This window comes from Topomyia yanbarensis, chromosome 1, assembly GCF_030247195.1.
Source record: "Topomyia yanbarensis strain Yona2022 chromosome 1, ASM3024719v1, whole genome shotgun sequence".
In the NCBI taxonomy this organism is placed as follows: domain Eukaryota; kingdom Metazoa; phylum Arthropoda; class Insecta; order Diptera; family Culicidae; genus Topomyia; species Topomyia yanbarensis.
In genome coordinates this window covers 215,099,467-215,122,564 of record NC_080670.1, presented here as the reverse complement: position 1 = coordinate 215,122,564, position 23,098 = coordinate 215,099,467, and the positions used below count along the sequence as shown (strand labels likewise).

At 45.2% G+C, this 23,098-nt stretch overlaps 2 protein-coding genes across 3 annotated transcripts in view; both read left to right on the top strand.

The window, feature by feature from the left end:
- The first annotated feature begins 249 nt into the window (after positions 1-249).
- Positions 250-12,816, top strand: LOC131692344 (uncharacterized). Of its 2 annotated transcripts, XR_009305964.1 has the most exons (6): positions 250-849; positions 906-2,912; positions 2,978-3,156; positions 11,798-11,965; positions 12,027-12,463; positions 12,523-12,816. XR_009305964.1 is itself a non-coding variant. In XM_058979333.1 (5 exons), the coding sequence occupies exons 1-5, from the start codon at positions 696-698 to the stop codon at positions 12,390-12,392; spliced, it is 2,874 nt and encodes a 957-aa protein (XP_058835316.1). In that variant the 5' UTR covers positions 250-695; the 3' UTR covers positions 12,393-12,816. The 2 variants fall into 2 exon arrangements, 1 of the variants encoding a protein (XP_058835316.1); XM_058979333.1 differs by having other exon boundaries at positions 12,027-12,816.
- A 584-nt stretch (positions 12,817-13,400) lies between these two features.
- LOC131692335 (uncharacterized) overlaps positions 13,401-23,098 on the top strand; it is a 32,501-nt gene continuing 22,803 nt past the window's right edge. Inside the window, exon 1 of the mRNA XM_058979320.1 lies at positions 13,401-17,284. Coding sequence (XP_058835303.1) covers positions 15,117-17,284 — 2,168 coding nt within the window. The 5' untranslated portion in view covers positions 13,401-15,116. The remainder of the gene's footprint in view (positions 17,285-23,098) is intronic.

The following is a 23,098-nucleotide window of genomic DNA, read 5'->3' as shown; positions in this document are numbered from 1 at the left end:
CTATGTCAATAATTTGTCAGGTCGAAGGAGTTGCACTTTTGATCACACTTTTGATTCATCACACTTTCATGCTGTGCAATTCGATTTGGTGGGGACTGTGCAATACACGAAATTCAAATATTATGTAATTTTGAATAAGCGTGCAATTTCGATGAGCTTTCGTCAATTTTTTGACCCACGACGCCCTTTTCACTTGACGACTGCACCCGAAATCGCACATCGCACACTTTAGCGTGTATAGTGAAAAGGAAACGTCAAAATTTTGCCTCTTCGCTGATGCGACGACAGCCCTAACATCAAGCGAGACAAAAGAAAAGCATTTTCGGTAGGCGCAAAAGTACGCGCTCTCGATTAAACTTCACGTTTAGACGTTTTTCTCGATCGATTTTCCCCACCGTCATACTCGCAAACGTGACAGTGATAGTTGTGTTTCGTTTTTCCGGTGAGAACTCCAACGCCGGAAGCCATTTGCCGTTCCGCTGGAGTGGGTTCAATTTCCAAGCGGAAAATTTTTCCGATCCGCGTTGTAAACAAAAGGCGTGTACGAATCACGGGAAGTACACACAGACACAGAGCAGGAAAGGTAAGACATAAATAAAACAAAACAGCCGGGAAGCCTGTGGTAGCGTTCCGCCCCCGCATGTACGCTGATTAACAAAAAAAAAACTAGGAATCGCGGGCGGTTTCAAACAATAATGAGAGAGTTGTCCGATCTGCTGCGTGAGATTAAACAGTGCACCGAAAACGAGGACAAGATGGAGTTTTGCGAGGACTTTGCCAAACTGCAAACAATTTTCAACCATACCAATCAGTTTGTGCGGACCTTCGATCGGATCGTGTTCCATGGAGGTGAGTTTGGGAGTGACTTCCAATTCAACTAGGTACCTAAACATTTTATTTTATAGGGAATGAACCGTACATCATTGAGATCGTCGCCCGGTTGGTCAAGTATCTGCGCATCCGTCGGTACCTGAACGAGGACAACAAACCGATTCGCGAGTGTGACAATCAGTTGCGTAAAATAACACTGTTTATGATTTTGAATACGGATGCTAGTTTCAAGTTTGATCTGATGAAGGATACCAAAATTTGTCACGTGCTGAATACGGTTCCACAGCTGACCAAGTGTCTGCTGGTTAATTGCATTTGGGGTGCCAGTTTGGATAAATATTTCTACGAGATGCTCTCCTACAGCCCGCAGTGGTTCATGATGCAATTTATCGAGCAAGCGGTGACCAGTATGAAGTTTGCCAAGCCGTTTGAAATCCTGGAACGAGTTGAGGCGATGGTGAAAGCTATTTACTACAGCATCTGCCGGACGGATTGCGACTGGAAGCGGATCGATCGGAATCGATTCGTCGAGCAGCAACGGATTCTGTCGAAGTTGTTCGATTTCCTGATGGATTTGTTGCGGTTTTTCAATACCCCAGATATGAGCAAATTTGAGCGATGGTCCCGAATGAGAATGCATCGGTACTACGGGTTTGCACTGAAGCATATATTCGCGATAGTACTGTACTGTTTCGATTTGTATCTGAATCAGCGCTTGTTCGAGGTAGAAGATGAAATGAGCATTTATCAGATTATGGGTGAAAAGCATGTCACTCGGAAGGAGATTCCGGAGGCGTATTCACCCGGTACGGATTCTCATCTGGTGAAGATTAATAACTGCCTGTTGAATACGTTGCAGACCTGTGTGATGGAAGTCACGATCGACAGTTTCATGTATTGGGTTGAGATCGACGTGGTGGCCGATGGAGCTGAGCAACTGACTTTGCAGCAAATTATTGGAGAGTCGGCTTACAAATTGATGGAAACGTTGAAGGAGAACAAGTTGTTCCAGCATAATGTGTTGAAGCAGCTGCCTTCGATATCGTTGCGACCAAAGTCGCAAGCTGAGAAAGCTATGGAACTGTCGATGAGGGATCTAATGGACAGAGTTGAAAATACCAAGGATGTTTTTGAACGGAGGCTGTTTTTCAGCGAGTTCATCCGACGTGGTTCACAGGTTTTTGGCAACAACGAATGTTTGAACTTGATCGAACAAAATTTGGAACTCATTTCCGGCGATAATGTCCGAAAGATGGTAGAGTACGATAATCGACCGACGGATGAGGATGAAATGGAAGAGGATGGTCTTTCGGAGGAGGCAATTAGACTGAAAGAGTTGATCCTGAAGGGAGTCGATAATTTGTTGATGGAGGAAGCAACGACTTTGATCAAACACATGATGGCTACGTACGGACTGGAGTATGATCGCTATCAGACACCGGATTTAGTTGAGCAGATCGTGGAGTACACGAACAAATTTAACTCCAACAGTATGCAACTGGGCGATGAAGAATCGCTTGTTCCGATGCGTCTTATCTTCCAGTGTCCTTCGTTGTTCTACAGTCGCCTTACTCGCTCGCTGTATGAATCGAGCTTTAACAATGCCAACTACATTTATGCCATCACCAGAGTCATCGCTAGCACAAGACCCCTCTCGGTGCCGTATTTGAGCGCACAGGTTCGTTCCCTACTGTCGAACGAGTTCGAGGTGACCAAATCCAACTCGCTGTCCGTATTCGTTCTGAAACTGTACGAACGGGATCTTTTCGAGCGCAACAATTTCCTACAGGGCTACTTGCTGCAGGGAGCCGACGAAGCTTTCCAAAAGTCTAACTTTAGAGCCCTGCTGGAGATTCTCGGCATTACGCAGCTGGTCGTGGACAAGAATCTCAACGGGTTTAAGCTGGACACACTGAAGCAGGTGGTGCTGAAGATGGCCGAACTTTCCGAACAGCTGCGTTTCGATGTGACCAAGCTGCAACCGGAACATCCTCAGGGAGTGGATCGTGTGGTGCTGTTGGAGAAGATGTTGAAGATCATGCTCGGACCGGTGCGGATGTTGCGAGCAATGAAGGAGGAATGTAGGTTGCATGGTGAATGGAATACAGGGTTCTTATTTAATGAGCTTCTATCTATTTTTATTTAGCTAAGCAACGGTACAAAGCGGAAACGCAGCGGTTTGCCCCGATCACAAAGTACTACTTCCAGCGGTCGTTCGTGGATTTGTCGGCCGGGAAAACGGTTCAGGAGTTCGCAAAGTTCCTGTATCAGGGAGACATCGACGAGAATACACCGAAAATACACGTTCGTCTGTTCCTATCTAAGGTTAGTACCATTCTGTGGCATAATCTTGGTCAATATGTCCGGCGTAATGTTTCTTTGCTTAGGATTCAAGGTTATATTTATTAGGGCTTTAACCATTAAGGGTCAGTCGCCTTGGGACGGCCGCGGAAGGATATCCCAGTCCGGGGGTGGCAGAGGGTCCGCTGATGGATGGTGGTAGATTGTAGTCGAAAGGGCCGCGAGAGAGCCTTCCCAGTGCCCATTTTGGGTGATGCGGCCCGCTGAATGAAGGTTATTTGAGGTCTGCCTTAGATGACCTCAAAAATATAGGCATCCTTCAAGAAAGCGAGTAGTGTTTCTTCCTGTGCTGAGTCGTTCGCTAGCGTCGCAGGTCTTTGAGCTAGTGAGTTTGGGAGTGAGTCTTGTATTGCAAACCGGGCAGATTGGAGGGTCAATGCGGTTGATGGTGTGGGTGATCTTCGTGTGTCCTATCCGAAGGTGCGAAATTGATCTTTGTTCCCTCCAGTTTTTGCGATCTGTCCACTTTCCGAGATCTATTTTTATCTTCTGAGGAGCCTGAGTGTAGTTTCGTCGCTACCGCGGATTCTACCGTGCCTGAGAACCCAGCATATGGTGGTCAACGGATCGCAGAATTGCTCCAGTGCTTTGATGAACGAGAGGGAATCGGAGAAAATTTCCGATCTTCAGGTTTCTTGATAGTAATAGCGATGGTGGAGAAAACAGAGCAAACCGAGAGTGGGCAGCGGGCTAGGCACTCCAATTCTGTTTACACCCGTCTCCACGCTCTCGCTAAGTTTCGAGCCGTCAGTGTAAATATACAGATGATTAGGGTGTTTGCCGTCAACCATTTGGAGAAATTTGGGACAATACTAGGAGGTTCGCCTGTTGTGGCGGATACAACCAGAATTCTGTTTAAGTTTAGGCTACGGTTGCGGTTGCGGACCCGATGCAGCCTTTGCGATTGTAGAAAGGAATTGTTCTGGTAAATATGGCATGGATGTCTATGGTTGTCTGTAGCAGGTGACATTCATCTTAAATTTCTGTTTTCTGAGAAGCCCTCAGCTCGTTTCAGGACGGCTTCCGCCAGTGTCCACCGGTAGGGAAGTACGCTAGTCTCAACGCAGGCGGCTTCGTCGGGGGTTCTGGGCAGTAGATTCGAAGCCAGTCTGCTGCGTGATTCACTAGTGAAATGATATCTACTAAGTCCTCCCAATTGCGACTGGTTATTTCGAGGCCGTAGAACAGGCGACTATGGATGAGGACCTGGTTGATGTTGAATGCGGTTCGCTTATTCCACTTTGGGTGACGCGAGCTTTTCTACTTTCGCAGTCCTTTTTCATCTGTCGGAAGTGCGGAAGAAAAGTCATCTTCCGGTCGACTGTCACACCAAGGATTTTAGACTCCTTCTGGTATGGAATCGTGGTTCCATCAAGTTTGACTGGCCTGCCGGTGGCTACATGATGGGTATTGCAACAGTGCACAATATCGCATTCTGGGGCTGAGATACGGAAACCGACTGTGTTGGCCCACCGGCCGTCAGCATTAACGGCTGCCTGTAACTTCAGTCTTGAGCGAATAATCGTTTATCCGATAGCTGTAAGTATTATATCGTCGGCGTAGACAAACACGTATATACCTTTCGCGAGCGTGACGAAAAGGAAGTTCATGCTGACCAAGAATAATGTGACTACTAAGTCTGACCCTTGCAGAACCCCGTTAGGTTCCTGAAGCGATTGCTTTCTTCCAATGCCCACCCTTAAATTTCGGTCACTGAGGTACTGCTTGATAAAACAGCTAAGGTTTCCGCGAACACCCCATTCGTGCAGCTGGTGAAGAACTCCCTCACGTCATATCGTGTTGTAGGACTTGGCGAGATCTAGGATGACGATGTCTGCATGCAAGTCGTTGGCTATGGCATCACTTATTATTTTACGGAGGCAGCATAGGCGAAAGCCTGTGCCAAATCCCTTACGGAACGCGAACTATCAATGGTTCAGAAGACCCTCTCAGGCGTCCGTTTAGCATTCTTTCCGTAGTTTTCTCAATACAGGTGACAGAGCTTAAAAAAATTGACATCGCTGCATGAACTTGAAAGAAAACAAAATTCAATTCATGCCCGCAGCGATGAATGAAATTTTTGGTTCGTTTCCATCGTCATTCGTTCTCCCGACGCAGCGCTTTCAGGTACGAACATGTTCGGTTTCAGAAGCAAAGTGAATTTTATTTCTATGCTAGCTCTGAGAGGGACTATTGATCAAAAGTGCACCAAATGTAGATTACGCAGTTCACTTATGCTCGAAAATGTAGAAGATGCTAACTTCTGCCTTCAAACTGTCGACATAATAACAAATGAATGCTTTGGTTGGTGAATGAATTTTTATTTCCTCTGCACTCAAGCATTCGATTCTGCATGAAATTTCAGTCAGTTGGAAAGTGAATGAATGAGGGAGGCGTTGAATCTGAATGTCGGTTTCGGTAAATGCAAGCAGAAATAGGTAACTGATTTTGAAATTTCATAGCACTGACAGGGGATAAAACTGATAGGTCGGAAATCATTCGAGCTCCTGGTTCCTCTCGTATTTCTCGGAATGGAAATCGTGACAGCGGTTTTCACGTTGTCCGGAAAGGATCCGCCTTCCCGTATCCTGTTGAATCCGCCTAGGAGTGCTCGCTTACCAACCGGGGGTAAATGCTGTAACAGGACATAGTCAACGTTGTTGAGTCCGGCAGAATTGCCTTTTGCAGTACTCAGCGCAGTGGCTAGTTCCACTCCAGAGAAAGGTTTGTTGTAATCATGGCTAGCATCTGGTACGAATTTTGTAGGGTTGGCTTCTAAGATCCTCTTCTTTTTGTGGAAGATAGTCCCGGAAAGAAGGGTAAAATGTTGACCGATTGTATTAGCATTTTCAGAGGGCAACTGTAGTGATACCGTTGACCGATAATGCGAAGCCGTTTTGCCGCTTAAGGCATTGACTCTTCTCTACAGATCCACAGACGCCGAATCGGGGCTGATCCCATCCAGAAAGGAAGTCCAGCTGGACTCCTTTACTTTTTTGATCGCCTCCCTGGCCAGGTTTCGAAAGGTTATTTTCGTAGGTGGGTCAATCCACTCGATAATAGGAGCCAACTAGGTAAATGATCGCTGTTTCCTGGAGCTGGAGCATGTGGTTTAATCTGTCAAAGTCACCCATTAATAGGAAGGGAGTCTGCAGTTGTTTGAAGATTCCGCAATTTATTTCCGACGTCAATGACTTCCTGAGGGATGTAAATAGACGCTTTACTGGGCAAATTATGGGAAGCTTGATTTTTCTTGTTGTTAAATTTCACCGAATCAGACGATAGGTCAGCTCTGTCTCCTAGGTCGATCGTCGAGTAGAGGTTCGACCTTTTACCTGACTTCCAAGTGTAGTGATGATTGAATCAAGGTGATGGATCCGTATTTCTAGGGTGGCAAGGCAGAGCGGGCAATGATGAGGTCTCCTAGGTTTGCTCTCAAGTCCTTTGGTGTTCCATTAGATGGCCAGTGTGCAGTTTGTTCTGTCGGGTAGCGAGGTTGGACTGGGGCTGGAGCTATTCCTGGTCAGACTACTGCTGGATACCATTTGGATGCGTCATGTGGAAGCCGCCTAGTGTGCGTTCAGAGGGTCTTTGGCCTGTTGCTGGTGTTTCTGTACCGTTTTGGAGCCATCGGATGTCGAGAGTGACACGGGAAAGCTGCACTGTGAGCAGGTGTTGTTGTGAACATTTTTGGATCTGATGGTTTCATCGTAGATTTTGAGATTTGATGTTTGTACCGTGGGACTCTGAGGAAAGGTAAAGTACGACAGTCGGTTCCGATCGGGTTACAGGATTAGTGGAAATTACCCGGGAAAGCCCCCAGATTCATCACACCGGTAACCGTCGGGGACTCATCGAGTATCTCTGGTACTTCGCGAGTTTTGGGTTCCATTCAGCTTCCCAGTGCACGGATTCTGCAGATGCGGTGTAGTTGTTACGTCTTTCAGCACTCGTGTCTCTGCTCCTGTAGCGGAACCAAACTGGGTGCTAAAGGTAGTCGGCGATAGGGCTTAGATTACGGAACCGACGTTTATTGTGTCTGTGGCCCGGTCGCTTGAGGGTCGATTCTTCGGTACTAGGATGGTTATTTACTCTTACCCAAAACAACGGTTGTTCTGTGTTTCGGTTGTTGTACGTTGCATTTTGTCTGGAGGTACTTGCCTGGGTAAATCCCGGGTCCTCGCCGCCAGTTCTTTGACCGGTGGTGCATCGAAGGTACCCAGTAGTTCTTTGCATAGCGTGTTGAGTGTGCAGTTGAGCTGGAGCGAGACCAGGATATGGTAGTCTATGACCGGGGAAAGCAGTGTTATGTCGGCGGTAGCTTTGAAATTGGGGCTTCTTGATTTGTTCCATGCCAGTTTTCCTAGTGTCTTTCTTTCTGGCGGCTGGATCTCTTAAGCTCCGGTTGGTTGGACAGGTCAACGGGGCTATGGTAACGGGAGCTAATTCGATGAACTTCTCTTTCTTGGGTTTTGTTCGTGTAGGGGCAGTTTCGTCGGAGGGAGCGTTCTCTTAGAAGTGGACAAAGAAGTTTTTGATGGAGCTCGGTGATGGTATTACGCAGTTTGGTTATTTCTGCCATGGCCGCTGCTGTTCTGTGCTCTCTCAGATGATTATTTGGCCGATCTTTATTTTTCTCTTGGGCTATTCTTTCCTTTTGTAGATGAGTTATTAGTCTGTCCCATTCGTCATCCTTGGTGTTTCCTTTGGCAATGCTGACGTAGCTGGGGCCTAGCTGCCATTTAGTTACTAGAGCTGTTGCCTCTGAGAAGGTCAAGTTTTTGTCGATTCTGATCTTGGTTATCTGTTCCGCCTCGACAAATTTAAGGCTCATCACTACTATGCTGCGGGTCGAGTGTATTTTTCCACAGTTGATGCAGAGTCTATGGTTGCTGTAAGGATTTTCCTTAGATGTCTCGTGTTGTTGGCTGCAGTTCAAGCAGACGGCGGATTTGGGGAAGAAATGGCTGCTGTGTCCGAATGGACAGCACATCATCGGCAATGGATAGTACGGGCGGATATGCTAGTACACAGCAGGCCGATGAACACGTTTTACGGAAGATTGAACCCAGAGGACAGGATAACCAGTAGTATTGATCGGTTTACCATCAAGCATTTTTGCTATAGGTCAAACATTCGTGACCCCTGAGCCTTGAGCTCTTCCTGTAGTTCAGCTTATTCGATGTCTTTTGTGTCAGGGTCGTAGATAACTCTATGTGCTATGTTAATGGTTGGATGGGCGATAATGTCCGCATTTTGGCCGCCTATAAGCTGGTTCGGCTTAGGAAGTGACAAAGGCTTTCTTAGATCGGGTTCTAAGCACACATCTGGTTCCTTTGCCTCCTTCGTTGCGAAAACCAGGTTTTTTGGGTTGATTCCTAGCACTGCCTATACCAATGTCATAATGAATAAGAAATTAGCTGGGAGGCGTTTCTCGTTTCCTGGCTTGTTGATGGCACGCAGTAATAGCGCCTGCTGGGCTATTACGTCCTCGGAATTCATGTAATTGGGAAGAGATCAACTAAGGAAGGGGTTCTCCGCCCCAATCGTGGGAGGGTTTCTCCTCTCGCGCTATTGTTCACGTCCATTTCATCATCCGTATTGCTTTCTTGATGTTCACGGTCGATAATACTTGTTCGTTTCTTGCGTTTATCGCTTGCTATTGTGATTCTGTCCCCTACAATCTACAAAAGAGAGCCTCTCTTTGTTTACTTTCTCTTCCGCGAATGACTTGGTCACTTTTCTGATTCCCCCTGAACTGTTTGCATAATAAGCCAGTAAAAACCATGGTCTTTCGAAACATACTGATAAATGTTTAAAAAGTCTTATGGTTTTGCAGTAATAAACGAAAGAGAAAGCGAAAAAAGAGGGCTCTCATTTGCAGATTGGACCTAATGAAAAAAAGTCTTCATTTGTACCTGTCAGATCCGTGGATATTGGGTATGCAGCCGTTTGTGGTTTAGCATAAGATGATCGCGTGCTCTTTGTCATTGTAGTAGGTGGAATTTCTCTAGCTGCTTCTGCGCAAGGTTTTCGGTGGTGTAGTGTCTCATTACAGAATTGGCACATAGGAATCTGCCCTGGATACGAGACCAGCGTACTCTGATAAAAAGTCTCATTTTCGGTTGATCTGCATATAATGGTCACGTATGAAGGAACTGGTTTCGTCGGACGCATTATCACCACACGAAAAACATTTGAAACACTCGGAAAGAAGTTCACTTCTCTGCATCTTAATAAGTATTTTTGTTTTTAATCACGATGTCAGGTGTGCACGAGGATAAGTCATGTAATCGAGCTTCTGTAGAATCATTATCAATATATACGAGGGTGCTAATATTAACGTTGCCGCAGTCAGCGGTCTGCTGCATATTGTTTCGCGAAACGAATGACTCCGCTTGGGTAATGTCCTTGAACATAATTAGCACATCATGTGAAATATGAAGCAGTTGTCGGGCAGTTTGAGCACTGCGTGCAATTTTAATAATTGTTCCGCCTCCGAATAGCTGGTCTTACGGGACGTTTACTGTACAGTCCGCAATGGGGTTTGCTTTGCTGTGTGTCGATACTCAGTCTTCCCAAATACACATCGTATACAATATTCGCTCTTGTTCTGTGCTCATATTAAACCCACATTTTGTGTGCGAACTCGAACACGCTATTTCGTACCAAAACACGTGCATATGTTCACTTGCACAAATGAACCCCATTTACGTACACGGTGTGCGTACAGACAGGTTTGTGGCACCAGTTTTCTCTTTCTCACTCCCATCATCACTAGCGTTGACTCTTTTTGCCTTGTGCGAATCGTTCTCGTGTACGCACCCGGGATGTTTGAACTAGTAGAGTTTGTACATCGTTCGCTTGGGTTCGATGTTCGAGGCGAATCTGCACATCGAGATGAAGAATGTTTGAAGTTGAACGTGTGCACGAAATTTTGTACACATGTACAAACTTGTCGATGTTCATGGGAAGTCTGCTCAGCACTATTTCGCTATTTTCACTATTTCACACGGTAGGTACAGGCAACGTATTTGTGCACTGAATAAAGAACAAGCGACAGGTAAATTGTTTGCTTGCTTCATTCATGCCTATAGCCGTGCGATTTTTCGTGCTTTTGCTCTGTGCGTGTTGAGAAGGAAGATTGTGAGGGGGAGGTTGCTCACTGCCAGTTAGCTAAGCTTTAGTCGGTAGGCTTCGTCACGACACTCGTACAAGTCACTTCACACGCGCACACCGATACAACTCTGCGATTCTCTGCTTCACAGGCATACAAATCTCCGAAGGCCGGCGATTTAAGGTTGAACAGAGAATGGGCAAAAATCGAAAACCGAAAAAAGCAGTTTTTTTCCACACCGTGTGTTCGATCTTCATAAAAATCAATCAGCAGTACTGTAACAACATTCTACATAAGTTTCGCGCCAAATATGACTATCACATTTAAATTCCACTATGCACGATTAGTATAGATACGTACAGGTGAAATCGGGATGAATAAGATTTTTCCACCACGGGTTAAGAATATCATAGGTTAAATACTCCAAAGATTTCTAAAGAACAAACGCAAACATTTTCAGCTGTGACATTCTGAATTGTGATATTCTGTCTAAGGCAAGCAAATAACGTAACCGGCGAATAACCTTTTATGAAGAACTACCGCACATACATACCCGCTCACAAAGTTGAGATCGATGGTGTTGTCACTGATTCGATTTTGTCATTAGTGTATCGACTGAAATACGGGGTTGACTGTTGAAAGGACCCCATGCTCCAGTGATTAAAGATTTTAATGTCAATCGCACTGAACGGGACAAAATTATGTGTCCCTTCAAACTCGTATCGGTTGACCTTTGTAGGGACTACTTTTCGTTTAGCTATGTCTTCTTCCACAAATATCGTTTATCTGTTCAACTCTTTATATCGAGCATCGCGCATTGTACTAACTACAAGCAAATAGGCCTTCGAAGCAGCAAGGCTAGGTGTGGCTATTGTAAGGAGAATTCACATGAATCAATACCATGCCCGCGCATAAACAGTGCCCGAGGGATTTGAAGCGTTCCCTTACACGACGCTCTTGGTACCTCGGCAGAAACAGTAAAAAAACTTCGTCCCTCACCACGACAAATCAATATGCTCGTTTGGCTCAGGACGTACTGCTGCTAAAACCATAGGCAGATGATCCTGTAAAGGCTTCTCTCTTGAGAATAAACAGCTATTGGTTTTGGAAATTTGAGATGAAACAAGGAGTTTTCCACGCTTTCAGGAACACCAAAAATCGCATGTGACATTACAGTCTGGTTGGGCCTAGGTTTGTAATCGGCAACGGATATTGCAGAACTCCTCCCGACATCGAGGATACTTGAATTCCCACGGTACGGCCTGGGTTTTTAAGGGGGTGTCCCGTTTTACTGTCTATGATAACTGCTCCACTTGTGTTTTTATGAAACTGAGAAAACGAGCGAAATATATTGTGGTAGTAATGCATCGCTCGATATGGATGTATCTAAATTAACCCCAATTCTAATACTAGTTACTGCAAAAACCGAGATTTTCAATTACTTTCCAAAATTTGCGAATTTCTAACAATTTGCTTTTTCCTTTACAGACCCTGGTTCAATGCACAAACGCCGAAGCAGACAAACTGGCCCGGGACCCGCTTCTGTTGCCACATATCAGCGACGCAGTTCTCATCATTCTAGTGCTTCTGACGGAACAGGAACGTCACTACGAGTGCCTCAAGAACTGCCTCTCCAACTATCTGCACGTAGTGCAGGTAAGTACCTAAGAATACAAATAATCAAAATTTTCTTTTAATCAAATTGCCGCACCCTCAGAAACATCTTTTACCACCCCTTCTGATCGCGGAAGCTGCTGCACCGGGTCAACCCGGTCCAGCCGAACAACGTGCCGCGCTGGTCAGATCGCTGGTCAAGCTGATCGTAAAACTGCCAGACGCATCCCGCGATCGGTTGCTGGTCGCACTATCCTTCGGTTTATCCGCAATCGTTCGCCAGCTGCGAACCGTCGATGCCGGGCTGGATCTCGGCGATATCGAAAAAGTGCTGAAGCTGGAACAGCATCCTACGACGGTGGTAAAAATTAGGGCGGCTGCCACTGCAACGGCGATGGAACAAAACGGATCCAAGGAGGATGGTTGCGAGGTGTCCGCTGATTGTGCCGTGGCAATGGTGACGGAATAAAATCTGACTATGTATTTGTAAAGATTCGTGATAAGGAAAAAGAAAGGGACAACCGCTACAAATCGAACACGGTAAGATATTTGACTCTATATGTATATCTCGCAGATACACAGCTACTGAACTCTACTAGGGGCGGAACGCCAGCGCGCGCAAAGCTCAGTAAAAAAGTTAAAAGAAACAGATTGGACACAAATGCTACGTGATTTTAGGGAATGATTAGTGAATTAGGCTAACGGTTTTTTTTTGTTTGCGCGAAAAAAGTCAACCACCAAACCGGAATTCGAGAACTCATTCGCTCTGGAAACTGCGTTTTGTAAGAAATTTTTTTTTTTAATAGTTTAACTACTAAGCTAACAACCAATCGAATCGCAACAGAATTACAAAAAAAAACAACCAACACTAATCAATAAATGATTTACAACTATGCTTCGGGAGGGTATTTATCTTGAAATGATCCGAAAGTCCTTTTTGAGACTTCACAGTACAGCTGTACTCTGACCTTTTATTGTCCCAATTTACCTCACCTTTTTTTAAATAATGAAATCCTCAGAAAGTCTTCTTAAAAAAATCTATTTGATCAAAATCTGTTACTAATTTGAAATCTTTGAAAATTACCAATAGCGCGAAAATTTATCTTTGTAAGCTAATATTCCATTACAGAGACGAAATACCAATCAGCTGCAAATGTCGAGATTCGCGTCTCAGCTTGACCCCACTTTCAACTATTCCCGGCAGAGGCCAGCGCGTTACCGAAACCAGAATCGATCAACAACAGCACCATCGCATCGACGTCTGTCATCGCAGCTTCTACTGTGGCATTTGCATCGAACGCAGGTACTGCGCAAGGTCGCCAGCAGTATCTGTCACTTTGTCACTCGCACTCCGATCAACGTGCCGCTCTTCGACGACAGCATTTTCAGGAGGGAGAGAGAGCTGGAGAGACAGAGAGAAAAGTGGCGAGATCAAGCCACAATCTGCGGTTCCAGTCTGTACGGTTGGTCTGAGGTTTGCTGATGGGTATAGTAAGCCGTAGTATCCATCGGAGAGTCGAGCTAGAAAGAGCGAGAGAGCAGTAGTGTAAAAAGAAAAGTCGTATTTTCGGACCGATTACTCTTGGCTGGATGGAAGTGACCACTGTCTGATTTTCCTTCCAATTTTGTGCTTTATTATTCGAATGTTGTGCCGTCTGTTGTTCCAGTAGGAAAAGAGCAGTGCAGTGAAAAATATTTCTTCAACAGTCGGTAGAGGGGTTCGTGATAGTGCAAACCATAAGCCTGTTTGTGGCTATCATTTAGTCGCGGTACTGTGACGCAGAAATCGCCCCATTTTGAGGTCAAAAGTGCAGTCGACAGAAGTAAAACGGTCGAACAGTGGCAAAGTTGCTGTGGCAGGCACCAATAGAAGAAGAAGAAGAAGAAAAGGTACAGGAGGAAACCATCACGAAACAGACTGCAAAGAAGGCAAAGGAAAAAAATCAGTAGGCGCTCTATCGCCAGACGTGAAACTCCATTTTTTCTGTGGTTATCCTTCTCTTTCGCGCTGCAGCAAGCTGCCCGCAGAGAAGCATTCTCTCGCAAGGCACGGTCGTCAGCAGGGAAAAAAAGAAACTACGGGTAGTACAACCACGACACAAAGTAGGCGAAGACGGCGACACAAGCATTACGGAGTACTAGTAAGTTGCAGCGGCATCACCAGTCGAGGCAAAAGTCGATCGGAGTGAGAGAGAAATTTTCCCAATGTCGTGAAATGGAGCAGAAGAAGTGTGCAAAAGTGACAGAAGTGGCAGCAGTGTCTTCCAAGTTCGATTAATTGAGCACAATTGCGTTCCCCGATCGGGGTACGAGATTCAATTTACATTCGAGGACGGTGTCATTTTTTTCTGAGAACGATTGCAACCTATTAGATCGCAAGGCAGTCAAGAAAGAAAATTGATACGTACACGGTGGTGACTGATCAAGCAGCAAACGTACAGAGCCGTGTGGGCTATAGCTATATTGACACAGAGCCCAAATGCACGTATACACGCACACCGGACAGCATTAGAAGATCCGGGGAGTGAACCGGAGGGGACGCAGGCGGAACAAAATGAAGCCATAACACCTACGTTCACCATCTGCTCGGGAAAAAGCTGTAAAAAGGCTAGTTCCGGCGGGATAGCAGCGGCAGACGGACATGCTAGGGTGAGCTTTGGCCCGAATAAACCCTTTGACAGGTCCGGCTGGTCAGAAAAGTGACGAACGAATCAAAATATTTACATAACCCACGGTGTCAACGTCGATCGAAAGCGCACAGCTAGCTGCTTTCCAGTTGTGTGTTGTTTTTCTGGCCGTTCGTGCTGTGTGAGTGTGTTTCTTGCTATTAAAACACGACAAGAAAGTGCTTCGAAAGATAAAACATACGAGAAAACTAATAAGAAACGAGGGAATAAGAAAAAAAATGCTATTGGATGTAAGATAATCGAGCTGAGAGTGACACACCGTTTTGTGGAGTTATCGTAAAGTGGATTTGTAGCTTTGGTGGTTGTCTTAGTGAGTGAAGTGTGAGGAAAAAAGTGAACAACCTGAATCCGAGTGTTCTTTTCCTTTGCTCGATAGTTTTTCTTCCATCGGATTATCGGAAACTTTCGATGTGGATGAGCAGCCAGCGAGGCAATTATTTTCTTAGTTTTCATTTGGTTTTACCCTTTTATTTGTGCCTTAGTTCCTGCCGCATGTTTCTGCTACAATGCGAAAGCTAAGTGTCAACACGGGAGGAATGTCACGACAATCGAAAATAGCACCTCAAGCGAAGAAGGTGATGCCACCGGCTGTCCCGGACGTGTACGGAAGAACAACAGCGATTGGTGGAGGAGGGAGTACACAGGCGGTAGCTTACGCAACAACCGGCAGTGCGGTCGACGATAACGGGTTCAGCACCCAGCAGGAGACACCTTCTTCGCTGATGATACGCTACGATCATACGGATTTTGCCGATGATCAAGGAATTGATCTCACCCAATCGCCTGGTCGAGACAGCCCGATCAGTTTGTCCGGATCGGCTGGTTCCGGTTCGCGTCATTCAACGGCCAGTTTAGACTCGGGACGAGCTTCTTCCTATCTGACAGGAGCTTCAACATCTTCCAATCGCAGCGCTGGTGGATATGGGACACTATCATCTCCCCGCTGTTCCGTCAGTTCATGCTCGATTGGAAGCGGCAATCGGTTGAGCAATCACTCGAATCGCAGCGATCACGACATCATCTCGGAATGGCTGATGGAGATCCACTTTCATGAGTATACTTATTTGTTCTTGGAGGCCGGTTACGATTTACCGACCATAGCGAGAATGACGCCAGAGGATTTAACAGCGATCGGCATCAAACAGCCGACCCATCGAGAAAGACTGAAGCGACACATTGATGCGCTAAAATTACCTGATGCTTTGCCTAACTATGTTCCGGGGTCAATCGAAGAATGGCTACGGTTGCTCCGACTGGAAGAGTACGTCCAGCCACTGTTGGCCCAATGTTACGAAACCGTTAACGATGTAACCCAACTGACGTGGGAAGATTTAGAGGATATAGGAATAGTGAAGCTAGGTCATCAGAAAAAGATTTTGCTGGCGATTAAGCGCGTGAAAGATATCATCAGTGGAAAGCTTGGTGTTCCATATGTTGGTCCAGCGGCTATTCCGATGCTGCAACCGACCACGGCAGCATTACACTGTCAGCCGATGAGAGCACCGTTCGATGAATCGCTGGAACCGAAACAGCTGACTTACTCAACATTCATGAGGCAAACGTCAGCCGGAAATGAACAGTACTACTGTCAGCAGCATTTACAACAACAGCAGCAGCAACAGCAACCGATTTCCTATCCTCACGTCCACTTTGATGGCAACCAAGCAATCTATCGTCGCAGCTCGTATGACGATAGCGACATCACACCGACGAATGAAATATCCTCGTTGATGAGTAGCGAACATCACGGGACTGTAACCCATCAGCAATACTTCCAAGGTGGTGGAACACTTCCTAGGCAGCATCAGCGGAACAACTACGGTGTTCGGTTAACATTGTGCCAGAACCCTCCCAGCACTACTCAACGACAACGACCAATAGCAAAAATTGTAGCAAATAATCTTAAACTGGCACCCGCCCTGGATGGTGGTCCTGCCCCACCCTATCCAAATCCGATGATTGGTCACATCGAAAATGTCGAAATGGCCACTGCCGCACTAGATGCCATGCACTTCTCAAACTATTCTTCCTTCAATCATCATCCGCTTAAATACAATCCCACGCCCGCTAGCCAACAGCCTCAGCCGATCTATCACAATCAAATTATACTTCAACAGCAACAACAACAACAGCAGCAGCAGCAACAACAACAACAGCAACAATTCTACTCTAATTATGCCGGCCAAACGCATCAAACAACAGTCGAAATCCACAAAACCCAGCACGACAACAAAAGCAACTCCAGCCTGGAATCAATCGATCAGATTCCGTTCGCTAACGAAAACGCCGGCACGATCAAGCAGCGCTCGATGAACCGTGCAGAGCACCACCCCCTGCACATGCTGTCCCATTCTTCGTCCTCAACATCGTCCTCGTCGTCGACTGGTTCGATCACGACGACCCTAGCCGGTTGCATACAGCAGCTATCACCGCCGCAGTCGGAATCACAGCAGCCGGGATCTCAACAGCAGCAGCAGCAACAGGCCAATTGCTCAATGGCCATGTCCGGATCGGCATCGACGAACGTTTCACCGACGCAGGTTGCCGCCGCCGCCCAGATCGGTGTAGTCGGAACAAACGTACTGAACGACATCGGCAACATGCTGGCCAATCTGACCGATGAGCTGGACGCGATGCTGGAGGAGGAGAATCGCGTCGGGATCAGCGATGGGGAGTAAGTAGATTTTCGTTTTTCTCAATAATTTATATTGTCTAATTCGTTAGATGCTAGATAAAATCTAGCCTGTTGGAGCTGCATTAGTTCCTACATCGAGAGGTCAGTTTTTTTGTTTTTGTTTAGGGTATTGATGAGTTGGTCCCTCTCCGACAGCGACTGCGGTACAAAATGTTTCGTCACTTTTCGTGTTGATGCCTGAAACAAAGAACAACAATTTAAAACATAAGAAGACAGAAGAAGTTTGACAGTCATTTCATGGCCCACTAGAAACATTTAGACTTGTTTTGAACTGACTGAAACTGACTTTACTTTTATGGGAAAATGGAAAAGCATTCTGACAGCTTTAGATCCGGTTGTTCCTATTTTGATTTTTTTTTCTGTTAGCGGATAAAACAAACATTGATCCATTTGTATTTGAGATTCATTTCTTAACCAAAAACTTCCAACTTCTGTTCCAAAATTTTACAAAACCTTATCCTTTTCTCAAGCCTTCTTTCAGATAAAGCAGTTTTTACCTGAAAACGTGCTAAGTTTTCATATAATCCAAATCCTTATTCTGTAAATTTTTCTTACTTCTTGATTCATTGAGTTTTGGAATTCATAGTTTTGGATTTCTTTTTGCCTTTCTCATATAAAGAAAGGCTATTTTTTTAATTGGATTAGTTGACTATCTGCTTCTTGGAAACAACGGGATAATACTTGAACTCTTCCCTAGCTAGCTTCGCGAACTGAATTTTAGATTTCAAAAATTCTAGGACTTGCGAGGTTTTAAATAATAAAAATTTGTCTTCGATTTTGAATTCTGATCGTGAAGTGATCGCTGGACAAGTAACTATGTTCCAAGATTACTGGATCGTATCGTATAATACGAATAATTTTCCTGGGGATAAACGTCACTTATCTACCCGCGTCAATTCGCTGTATGTTACGCAACCACAGGTGACAGTGTCATACGCCACAACCTGACTGCCCAACCAATCAAGGTAAAAAAGTGTTTGTACTTGAAACCACGTCGACGCATTCATTTCTTTATATGGTATACAAAGTGTGAAACTCGAACAACATCACCGTTTGATTTTCTGTCAGAAACACTTTTATCAGCACGCCCCACACACCCGTCCAATGACACCAGTTCCCCGTGGACTCTGCACCACGCCTGCTACGTCTTTCTTTCTTTCTTTCCCCGTGTGTGGAACGTGTGCCGAACAATGATTTAAATGTTGTTTACCGTACAGTGGAAATGGAGCTGATAAGGCCGCCACTTCGCGTAGTCAACCGCCTGACGAATCGAATGCCAAGATCATCATGACCTGAACAAAGGGAACATGTATGTGTGTCGCGTTGTACAGCTAACTTGCTGACACAATTCGAATGTGTTGGTCACCTAATGACTTCCCGCTACAATTATAATTGAAAAATTTACGCGTGTTTTTTGAAAAGGGCCAATAAGCATACTGTCAAAATTTACTTTGAGAGGAAATTCTGGCCAAACCATCAATCGCCGATTATAAGGACAGCAGTAAACGAAAGAGAAAACTTTTCTCTTTTATAAAATGCCAACGTCCACTCTTGGCGAGCTACGGTTTGTCCAGAATATTCTCTCAAAGTGAAATTTGACAGTATGCTTATTGGCCGTTTACAAAAAATTGAATTGTACCGAGAACCGAACTGGTGGCTCCACTTCGACTAGCAGCTCAGCCTTTAAGTATGTTCACACACCCCGTCCTCGAATCTAATCGCTACCCAGAGCTAACGAGAGTGAGATAGAGTTGATGAGCGTTTCAGCGGGAACAACGTGACTTCCCGCGGACCAAGTACAAATCGATTTAAGATAAGGGGGTTAAACAACGAACAGCTCATTGGTAGTACTTTGCCGGTCAACACGTCAACAGCTCAGCACGGGCCTAATTCAGGCTGTAGGACAGTTCGCCGACAGCACGTAATTAGCGTTCGAAGAAAACGAAGGCAATTGCATTTGAAAGTCTGATGGAATTTTCTCTATCGCAGTAGGCATTGGTAATAAATGTCGGCAGTTCAAATTCCAAGATTTATCAGCTTCTTGTCAGTCGCTGGACCTTCAATTGAACCGACTGAGTAGTGGTAGTAGGCGGGGATGTTTGAACAGCAATCATTTATAATTATTATTCATAATAGTTTGTTGTTGTGTGCGAATGGATTGGTCGTGCGTAAGCTTTGTACAAAATCACTTTTCTGTTAGAGCGACATGGTAAGTTAAACGTGCGATTCACACGATACGTTCGTCAACGGGTCAGTATATAAAAACGTACAGTCATTGTTCCCTCAGCATACATTGAATGCATTTGCACGTTACGTACAACAAATCATTGCGTGCCGTCATGTTGTGTGTGAACGTTTCCATAGAAACTGCATGCAACTAACTGCGTCGTCCTGTACTGGCGACTGAAGCTTAGTGGTCAGAGACTGCAGATAACTTGTTGACGATTTTGTGTCCAGTTTTGAAAAGATTCTGTACACCGTATTTTTTTAGCAAAATCGCTTGGCTGACACTCCATTTTATATTTCAGCTTCCAACAGATTGCCAATTGTTTATGCTTATGAAATGCATGTGTTACTGTGAAGCTGTTGTGACCGAAAGTTTGTTGTCAGATCTACGATTATGTGATAATTTTATTGAGGGGAAAAGAAACTTTGTATTTTTTACGCAGAAATAAATTTTATCAATTAAACAAAATTGGGATGTAAGGTAAGACACACAACCTTAGCAATGTAGAATAACTTTTTTTGGCTCATATATTGATCTCAAACTTTCGAGTATTACCATGGACTTTGGGGCAGGAAGTTTTAGGAAGTCGCGTAGAATTCATGGAAATCTTGCATGCAGAATATCTACACTGAAAAAAATCCAAACGTTAATTCTATTTGCTTCAAACCGCTTAAAATTCATATGAAGAAGAAATGCTATTGTTATCTCGTGCACACATATCTTCTATGTGTCAACTGTATAAACTATGTATGAACACACATAAGTTATATGTGCATATTGTTATAGAATGGGGTTTTATGTGCCCAATAGTTATGAAATGTGAATGTAAGATTAATATTTCTTGTAAATACACACATTAGGTTTATGTGCCAGCAAATAGTGTCTATATGCCTCCGTTAATTGCAAAAATCTATGTGTAAAATCAATAGGCATAACGTTTACTTTTTTTTGAGTGTACGAGCTTCCGGAATGTTCTACCAATATCAGGGTAGTTCTGTAAACGTCAGAGAGGTTCTCTGGAATTTATGAATATTTTAAGACCTTGAAGGAAATCTTATTTTTTTTAAGATTTAAGAATATTTTACTTCATATCAATGTGGTCGTGATTGCTGAATTTGTGAATTCCTTTATTTTCATCCATTTGAACTGTTGTCACACTTTTTCCCAAGTTGACCAGTGATCGTTTAAGCCATAAGCCGTCCGGTATGGCCTTCAAAAGAGCCACAAATTCGGCTGTTGAAAGTGAGACGCTAGACTGTTTGCGAAACGTCCAAGAAATCGCTCCACCATTCATTCATTTATTTAGTTCAATATCATTTTCCTGATAACACTGAATCAACAATTTGCCTCCACAATACTCGATTTGTAGCTGCAGCTCTCCATCGTCGGTTACGCCCAACACTCGCCAAATCACGTTCCACCTGGTCCGCCCATCGTGCTCTCTGCGCTCCTCGCCTTCTTGTACCAACCGGATCATTAGCGAACACCATCACTGCATGATTGTTGTCCGGCATTCTTGTAACATGCCCTGCCCACCGTATCCTTCCAGCTTTGGCCACCTTTTGGATACTGGGCTTGCCATAGAGTGCAGCGAGCTCGTGGTTCATCCTTCGCCGCCACACACCGTTCTCCTGCACACTGCCGAAGATCGTCCTTAGCACCCGCTCCCGCTTGAAAACTCCTAGCGCTTGCAGGTCCTCCTCGAGCATGGTCCAAGTCTCGTGCCCGTAGAGAACCACCGGTCTTATAAGCGTTTTGTACATGGTGCATTTGGTGCGGGGGTGAATCTTTCTTGACCGCAGTTTCTTCTGGAGTCCATAGTAGGTCCGACTTCCACTGATCATGCGTCTTCGGATTTCACGGCTCACGTTATTGTCAGCCGTTAATAAGGATACTAGGTAGACAAAATCGCTGTTTCCTAGCCGGATCATGTCGTTTTAGGTTCCGCCTACCAGCATATACTTTGTTTTGGACGCATTTACCACCAGTCCGACCTTCGCTGTTTCGCGTTTCAGACCGTTCTAAATGCTCGGGCGATAGTGTCCATGTCGTCCGCGAAGAATACAAATTGGCCGGACTTCGTGAAGATCGCGCCCCGGCTGTTGAGCCCGGCTCGTCGCATCACACCTTCCAGAGCGATGTTGAATAGTAGACACGAGCGTCCATCACCTTGTCTCAGTCCCCGTCGAGATTCGAATGGGCTGGAAAGTTCACCCGAAATCCTTACGCTGTTTTGTACACCGTCCAACGTGGCTTTGATCAGTCGAGTCAGTTTCAAGGGAAAGCTGTTTTCGTCCATGATTTTCCATAGCTCTACGTGGTCGATACTGTCGTATGCCGCCTTGAAGTCGTTGGACAGATGATGACCTGGTATTCACGGCGTTTCTGGAGGATTTGCCGTACGGTGAAGATCTGGTCCGTTGTCGACCGGCCATCGATGAAGCCGACTTGAGAACTTCCCACGGACTCATTTACTTTAGGCGATAGACGACGGAAGATGATCTGGGATAGCACTTTGTGGGCGGCATTCAAAATGGTGATCGCTCGGAAGTTCTCACACTCCAAATGGTCGCCTTTCTTGTGAATGGGGAAAATCACCTCTTCTTTCCACTCCTCCGGTAGCTGTTCGGTTTCCCAGATCCTGACTACTAACCGGTGCAGACAAGTGGCCAACTTTTCCGGGTCCAACTTGATGAGTTCTGTTGCGATACCATCTTTGCCAGCTGCTTTGTTGTTCTTGAGCTGTTGGATGGCATCCTTAACTTCCCTCAACGTGGGAGTTGGTTCATTCCCGTCCTCAACTGCACTGACGTAGTCAAATCCTTCGTTGCCTTGGTCATCATTCAGGTGCTCGTCGAAGTGCTGCTTCCACCTTTCGATCACCTCACGGTTGTCCGTCAGCAGGCTCCCGTCCTTATCCCTACATATTTCGGCTTGCGGCACGAAGCCTTTGCGGGATGCGTTGAGCTTCTGGTAGAACTTCCGTGTATCTTGAGAACGGTACAGCAGTTCCATTTCCTCGCACTCCGCTTCTTCCAGGCGGCGTTTTTAATGTAGAATACATTTAAGGTTTCAATATAGGGGTCCCGTTTCAAAATATCGGCTGCGGCGCCGCGTCAGATTTTGAACGTTAATAACTTTTATCATACTTAACAGAATGATTTGATTTTTAGACCAATTTGTTGCAAATATGTTCCTCTATGCTGTATTAAAATTTGAAGTATGTATAACATGTACTAATAACAAAAAAAATGTGTTTTGAAAAATCTTTCGAAAACGACTCGGAAAAGTGAAAATTTTCAGCCCATCCCGCACAGAGCCGTCGTTATGGTAGACCAACCGAACAATAAAATAATGAAAAGTTTATATATAGGTCCATTACATGTTTGTTCGTATGGTTATTCGCATTGGGTTGCTTGACGAGAGCACTTGGTGGGGGAAAGACGGCATATTCCTTTGGTTAGGCCATTAGAAGCCGGACGGAAAGGAAAGGCTCATGCACGGCACGAGAACGAGCGAGAAAGCGATAGTAGTGCATATTAGCGCGATTATATAAATATCTGTCG

What these genes read in the sequence shown, in the direction of transcription:
- LOC131692344 (XM_058979333.1), top strand. Translation starts at nt 696, where the DNA reads ATGAGAGAGTTGTCCGATCTGCTGCGTGAGATTAAACAGTGCACCGAA. An exon ending in GCGAGCAATGAAGGAGGAAT is followed by an intron (nt 2,913 to 2,977) that starts GTAGGTTGCATG and finishes ATTTTTATTTAG; the next exon opens with CTAAGCAACGGTACAAAGCG. An exon ending in ACTATCTGCACGTAGTGCAG is followed by an intron (nt 11,966 to 12,026) that starts GTAAGTACCTAA and finishes CCGCACCCTCAG; the next exon opens with AAACATCTTTTACCACCCCT.